Source organism: Alosa sapidissima, chromosome 13, assembly GCF_018492685.1.
Source record: "Alosa sapidissima isolate fAloSap1 chromosome 13, fAloSap1.pri, whole genome shotgun sequence".
NCBI lineage: Eukaryota > Metazoa > Chordata > Actinopteri > Clupeiformes > Clupeidae > Alosa > Alosa sapidissima.
The window spans coordinates 36112002-36119501 of record NC_055969.1 but is presented as its reverse complement, the minus strand read 5'-3'; the positions used below and the strand labels follow the sequence as shown (position 1 = coordinate 36119501).

Here is a 7500-nt window from a genome sequence, read left to right as displayed (position 1 = left end):
TCAATCTCTGATGTACCCGGTCATCAAACATGTGCCTCTCTCTCTCTCTGTCTCTCTCTCTCTCTCCCTCTCTGTCTCTGTCTCTCTCTCTTTCTGTCTCTCTGTCTCTCTTTTTCTCTCTTTTTCTCTGTCTCTCTCTTTTTCTGCCTAAACGATGACACTGCTTTATTTCCCGCCAACTGTGTCCATTGTTGGAACAGCACCAAACATTTCATACTATCATTGTCTCAGAGAGACGCATGTGGCTTGCCATCCCTTCCTCTTAGTCTGCAGATTCTGGTATTCTTTTTTACTGGAAATGTGCATAGCAACCTGGAAATGTGCATAGCAACCTGGCTAGATCACTTAGATGCCTAGATGAGGGCTGTTGTAGAGCTCTTGCATAAAACATTAATCATTGTCCTGAACTTGGTGAGAAGAGTGAAATGTGACTGATTATCACACATGTTACAGTTTTTCTCAGTCGCTTTGGTGCTTTTCTCACATCACTATTAAAATTTGCACAGCAGTTAGTGCATTTCTCAAAACAATTAGTGCAAACTGCAGAACCTAGTGGATAACCTGCAAAAGCATGTCTTTTGCTCAAAATGGATAGTCCATTCCACAAAAGCAAGTATTCATGTCAATGAAACTGCTAGTGTCATCAAAATTAGAAGTCTTGACACCATTGTTTATGAACAAGATAGTCAAATGGCTTTGTCATGTTTTCATTATGACAGTTTATTCTCTCAGTGTTTTCCAAAGCAAAAAAACGTCAGAACTCGGTGACACTACCTGAATATGCTCAAGACAGCACTATACAGTACTTGTACAGCCATTTGAAAATTACAGTAAAGTTACACATTGCTGCAGTTAGGGGAGTAAGTTTCACATTTTTACTGTATATGCTCATTGCAATTCTACAGCCAGTGTTGGGAGGGTTACTTTCAAAACGTATTCCGTTACAGAATACAGAATACATGCCCAAAAATGTAATCTGTAACGTATTCCGTTACGTTACTCAATCTGAGTAATGTATTCTGAATACTTAGATTACTTCTGCATTGAATTGCATTTTATAAGTGTAGGAATGCGGCCATCAAATCCTGCTTAGGCCTACTACTAAACAGGCCTATTCTGGTGTGTTCTTCTGTTCCAAATGGCTGAAGTGTTGGGCCCACATAGGAGAATGTAAAGTCAACTAAGCTACCTGATACAACTTTAAAATAGCAAGGTGACCATTAAAACTACAGCAGGCGACTAGGCTAATTAAAATAAACAAATAAATAGGCTACTTTAAGGGCGTAGCCAGAAATTATCGATCCAATGTGTGTCTCAATTGTCCCCCGCTGACCACCTCACACATTTCTCTAGATTTTGCAACAACCTTACATGACACAATGCAATAAAATATGCCAGTTTTTAGGACACAGAATAATGTTTGTAATGATACCAGTTACGTTTAACAGTAACATAAGTGTAATGAGCTATTCATTGTCGAAGGTGCATGGTGAAGTGAAATTCTTACTTTGGAAAAAAAACATTTGCCGATATCCTTGGATGGGCGATACTTGTGTCGTTCAAATTTTCCATGATCAAAGAGGGCACTAATACGCACGTGCATAGCAAAAATCACAACTTGGGCTTGCTGTGCAAGCAAGATATTTAAGGTGTCTCAACTGTACACATGTCTCAACTGTACTCAGTCTACCCTAATTAAGGTGTGCCTGTGAGATTTTTCGGTGGCATCAACCCAGTAGGCTACAAGTGAGGGGTGCATATGACAGGTGGAACGCAAATGACCTGTAAATGTAAACACTATGGGCTAGGCTACTGTATATCAGTGCTCTCAAAATGAACGTGATCGCGTAATGACAATCAAAAACCGCACGTTAAAATATGCTAGGCCTACTCGCAAGAATAATTCTTACGTAAATGTAGATAATTCTTACGTAAATGTAGATCTAGAAAAAATAATAATCTATAAAGCTATTTTAAGTTAGAATAAAAAACTTAGAATGTGCCTATTTTAGAGATTGGTTTTTATTGTAGCCTAGATCTAAATCAACTCGTAGGCTTTGCTTATTGCTTAGCAAACTGTGTAACCGATTGGCCGAAGTAGCCTGAGCTATTAATACTTGGGAAAATATCCTTTGAACAGACATCAGGAACCACGATCAGTGAGGAACAGGAGTTACCTCCACTTACTTTACTCAATTTGCTGTGCAAACAGTAATTTCAGGGTCTCCGATGACGCTTCCATAATGCGCGCTGGCTGCGTTTTGAGGCTAGTGAGTGCAAGACGGCAGGGCTTGGATTTAAAAATGTAAACAATTTCATCATAGCTTTCAGGAGCTTCTGGGAAATGGAGTTGCCTTCATTTATTTAGGGAGTGAATAAACTTATGAAACAGATAAGTATCGTCATGTAATCCATTGATTTCAACAATGTAACTGTATTCTAAATACCAACTATTTAACTTGTAACTGTATCGGAATACAGTTACTCATAATTTGTGTTCTGAATACGTAACGCCGGTACATGTATTCCGTTACTCCCCAACACTGTTACAGCATTGTGACAGAATTTGATAACTAGTTCAACAATTTTGTATATGACTCAAACAATGAAATGAAGACTATTACTTTTATTGGAAACTACTATTCAGCATCCATAAGTTCATTTTGACTGGACATAAGCAAATGATAATGTTATAAAACAGCAGAGAATTGTATGAAAGCAACATGTCCAAAAGCATTTGCAATTTGTTCAGAGGAAGGAGAAATTGCTACTATGATGTGCACAAATGACTAAATGTTGTGGAGGTTGAACTAATAGTTATGAGAATTGTCATTCTGATCTGAGAAAAGCACCAAAGCGACTGAGAAAAACTGTAAATGTATTTTTGATTGTGCTTTCAGCAGCCAACATGCCGAGCAGAGTGTTTGGACCTATTTTTATTCATCTAATATCCGGTGTTTTTTGCCATAAATCTTTTACAGGCTTTTTCGGTGAGCGTGTATGCAAGTTGGTTGGAATGCTTTCATTTTTATTTGACTTGACTGAGCGAGAGAGGTATTGGTGCTGGAGTGGAGCAGGTCTGGAGGGGCGCGCTTGGTTCCCATTCAGGCTGTGTTGGCCAAACACAGCTCTTGATCCATGCATACACAAACACATGAATCAGGCCATCCCTGGCCAAAGCACGGGCTGAAATAGCCCAGGCCCTCCTGCAGAGGCTGACAGATAGATGGAGAAGACAACGTGAAGAAAAGCAGGATTACAGCCCATAATTATGCACATGAGCTGCTCTGAGCCAACACAGGGGCGCTCAGCCACCATGTTTCTGCCTCCATGCCAGCTTTAGTTTCACCACTGAACTATACGCCTGCAAATTAGAGAGAGATAGATAGATAGATAGATAGATAGATAAATAGATAGACAGATATATAGATAGATAGATAGATAGATAGATAGATAGATAGATAGATAGATAGATTGATAGATAGATAGATAGATAAATTGATAGGTGGGTAGATACTGTAGATAGATAGATAGATAGATAGATAGATAGATAGATAGATAGATAGATAGATAGATACCTGATGCCCCCTGTTTGCCCCCTGATGCCCCCTGTGTGTCTCACTGCCAATACTCAATCACTGTGTTGATTCTCTTTGTTCTGATTCATTGTGCACATTATGTGTTCTGATTCCCTGTGTAGATGATCTGTGTTCTGATTCCCTGTGAAGATGATCTGTGTTCTGATTCCCTGTGTTCTGATTCTTTGTGTTGATTCTCATTGTTCTCATTCTCTGTGCTAATTCTCAGTGAAGATGTGGATGTTGAGCTTGTCTAATGTGAACCAAACTCTTGTCGGCCTGCAGGGCCTATCTGGATGTGAAGGAACTGAAGGAGATCTTAAACCTGGATGGGTCCACGCACCTCAACGTCTTCTTTGCCAACTCCTCTGATGAAGACCTAGCCGGTGTTGCCACCTGGCCGTGGGACAAGGAGGCCTTGACACATTTGGGTACGGAGCAAACCTTCTGTTTTCCCTTAGCAATGGTTGAGTGGGTAGGACGCAAGTGTTATCCTTTACCTTCTAGGAGGCTGAGTTTGGGGAACAAGTGGAAATTGATTGTAAGGAGTGAGTGTTCTTCCCTTGGGGCACCCTGGGAGAGAGTTGACTTCTGTTCAGATAGGAAGCAAGTGTTCCTGCCTCAGTAAAGGTGAACTGTAGGAAGTGATTGTTCTTCCCTTAGGCAGTGTGAGCGTAAAGAGGGAGGGATCAGAAGGGAGTCTTCTTCTCTTTAGCCAATCAGGTTCTGTCCCAATTTTAGCCCAGAGACAGTCAGACCCAACAAACTTTAGAATCAGGCTGAATTTTCATCCAATTTGTTGTGCAGTTTGAGGCTCATGATGGCCTATTAGAAGATGTCACAGTGTTCTGGCTTCAGGTCGGATTGCTGGCATTTTGCCAATTTTGGCATCGCTTGCAGCAATCACAACCGATTGAAACATGTAGTGAGTTGCCATGTCGTGTGCAACTATGAAAAATCGCAGTGTCTGTTTGCCCGGCTTTAGTGGAGGTTAAATGTAGGAAGCGAGAGTTCTCCTCCCATTCTAGAGTTCTCCTCCCATTCTATGTAGGAAGCCAGAGTTCTCTTCCCATTCTATGTTGGAAGCGAGAGTTCTCCTCCCATTCTAGAGTTCTCCTCCCATTCTATGTAGGAAGCCAGAGTTCTCTTCCCATTCTATGTTGGAAGCGAGAGTTCTCTTCCCATTCTAGAGTTTTCCTTCCATTCTAGAGTTTTCCTCCCATTCTATGTAGGAAGCCAGAGTTCTCTTCCCATTCTATGTTGGAAGCGAGAGTTCTCTTCCCATTCTAGAGTTTTCCTTCCATTCTATGTAGGAAGCCAGAGTTCTCTTCCCATTCTAGAGTTTTCCTTCCATTCTATGTAGGAAGCCAGAGTTCTCTTCCCATTCTATGTAGGAAGCCAGAGTTCTCCTCCCATTCTAGAGTTCTCCTCCCATTCTATGTAGGAAGCCAGAGTTCTCTTCCCATTCTATGTTGGAAGCGAGAGTTCTCCTCCCATTCTAGAGTTCTCCTCCCATTCTATGTAGGAAGCCAGAGTTCTCCTTCCATTTTTTGAAGCTGAGTTACTGTAAGTGGACAAAGTTTGAACTTAGAGAGGGATAGATATAATGCCTTCAGGGTAGGAAGCAAGTGTTCTCTCCCTTAGTGAAGGTTGTGTGTAGGAAGTGAAACACTGTGTGTGACACTCTGTTACAATTACATACATTTTACATTTTGTTATTTGGACAATGCCTCCATTCAAAGCAACTTAAAACTAAGAGTTGCAAAATTTTATGAAGATACATTGAAATAATACACTCAGGGCCAGATTTACTAACGCGTTTGCGCCCACTTCAGGCGTATTTGTTTCGCAACGTGCGTGTAAAATCATTGCAAGGTATTTACAAACAGGTCGCAATGATGTAAAAGCGCAAACCGCCTGTTGCGGGAGCTGAACATGGCTAATTGCGTTTTTCGTGTCATGCATATGCATTCATGGGAGGATCCAGGGGAAACTGGGAGTTTAGCGTAAAAAGATGGGAGGGGAAGAGTAAAGAGCGCTTAATTATGTATTCCGCGGTATGTACAAAGACTACTCCTGAAAGCGCACGCCTGTTCTGCGCCTAAATACTTCCGCCTTGTAAAAGCAGGTGTTAATCCAAATTGCAGTTCAATGCGTCAATAAGAGAACCTTTCAAAGACTTTTGAATGTCTTACTTTCACTTTCATGTCATTCACTTAAACTTTCCTACTTGCTAGATTTGACCAATTTTCTATAGCCTACGTGCACAAGTACTTTGAGTAAAAGTACTGATCTTCATATCTCCCTGCTTGTTGACATCATGTATGGTATAATTTCATGATCGCTAAACGTTTGATTCTTTTTAATTTTGTCATCAGTTAACTTCATTAAGCCAGAGAAAGGCGCAGTTTACACTAGTTTGATAAATACGACAGAAACTTGGGTCTGACAGCGTTCACAATCTGCGGTTTGTCCATGACGCTGATAACGCTACGTTTGCAAATGTACGTACATCTGGCCCTCAGTGTTTACCAGGCTTTTGCACACAAACAAATCTGTAATTTTGTTTGTGTTTTTTCATTCCGTCAAAAACAGAATACTGCAGTAGGAAACATCATTCACTGCTACTACAATGATGCGAAAAACGTAGAATAGTGAAATTAGATTTCCTAACTTCCCTAGTCTCTAAAAATCAAATTTCAGTGGTCAGGGATCTGACCTTCCAAGTGGAATATCAGAAGGCTGTGAATTCAATCCAACAGTGACACCACTGAGAAAGGTGCTCAACCCCACATTACTCCAGGGCCTGTCTCTGTAATTAGTCCACTGTAAGTCACTCTGGATAAGAGCGCCCGCTAAATGACAAATAATGTAATGTAACGTAACCTAATGTAACGTCACCTATTGCACTGTAACCTAATGTAACGTAACCTATTGCACTGTAACGTAACCTAATGTAACGTAACCTAATGTAACGTAACCTAATGTAACGTAACCTATTGCACTGTAACCTAATGTAACATAACCTAATGTAACGTCACCTATTGCACTGTAACCTAATGTAACGTAACCTATTGCACTGTAACGTAACCTAATGTAACGTAACCTAATGTAACGTAACCTATTGCACTGTAACGTAACCTAATGTAACGTAACCTAATGTAACGTAACCTATTGCACTGTAACCTAATGTAACATAACCTAATGTAACGTAACCTAATGTAACGTCACCTATTGCACTGTAACCTAATGTAACGTAACCTATTGCACTGTAACGTAACCTAATGTAACGTAACCTATTGCACTGTAACCTAATGTAACATAACCTAATGTAATGTAACCTAATGTAATGTCTTGTTACTTGGTCCAGGTGGGATCGTGCTGAACCCTTCCTTTTATGGCACCTTTGGTCACTCACACACCATGATCCACGAGATCGGTCACAGCCTGGGCCTCTACCATGTGTTCCGCGGCATCTCGGAAGTGGAGTCCTGCAACGACGCGTGCCTGGAGACCGAGGCGTCAATGGAGACGGGCGACTTGTGCGCCGACACCAACCCCACACCCAAACACAAGCACTGCCGTGACCCTGAGCCAGGCAACGAGACCTGCGTCAGCCAACACTTCACACACACACCCTTCAACAACTACATGAGCTACGCAGGTGAGAACACCTCACACACACACACACACCCTTCAACAACTACATGAGCTACGCAGGTGAGAACACCTCACACACACACACACATACACACACACACACACCCTTCAACAACTACATGAGCTACGCAGGTAGGACTGGTGATCAAAATACACACACACACACACACACACACACACACACACACATACATACACACACACACACACACACACACACACACACACACACATACACACACACACACACACACACACACAC

At 41.4% G+C, this 7500-nt stretch overlaps 1 protein-coding gene across 1 annotated transcript in view; it reads left to right on the top strand.

The window, feature by feature from the left end:
* pappaa (pregnancy-associated plasma protein A, pappalysin 1a) overlaps positions 1-7500 on the top strand; it is a 186877-nt gene that overhangs the window by 19254 nt on the left and 160123 nt on the right. Inside the window, exons 3-4 of the mRNA XM_042058580.1 lie at positions 3864-4009; positions 6949-7242. Coding sequence (XP_041914514.1) covers positions 3864-4009; positions 6949-7242 — 440 coding nt within the window. The remainder of the gene's footprint in view (positions 1-3863; positions 4010-6948; positions 7243-7500) is intronic.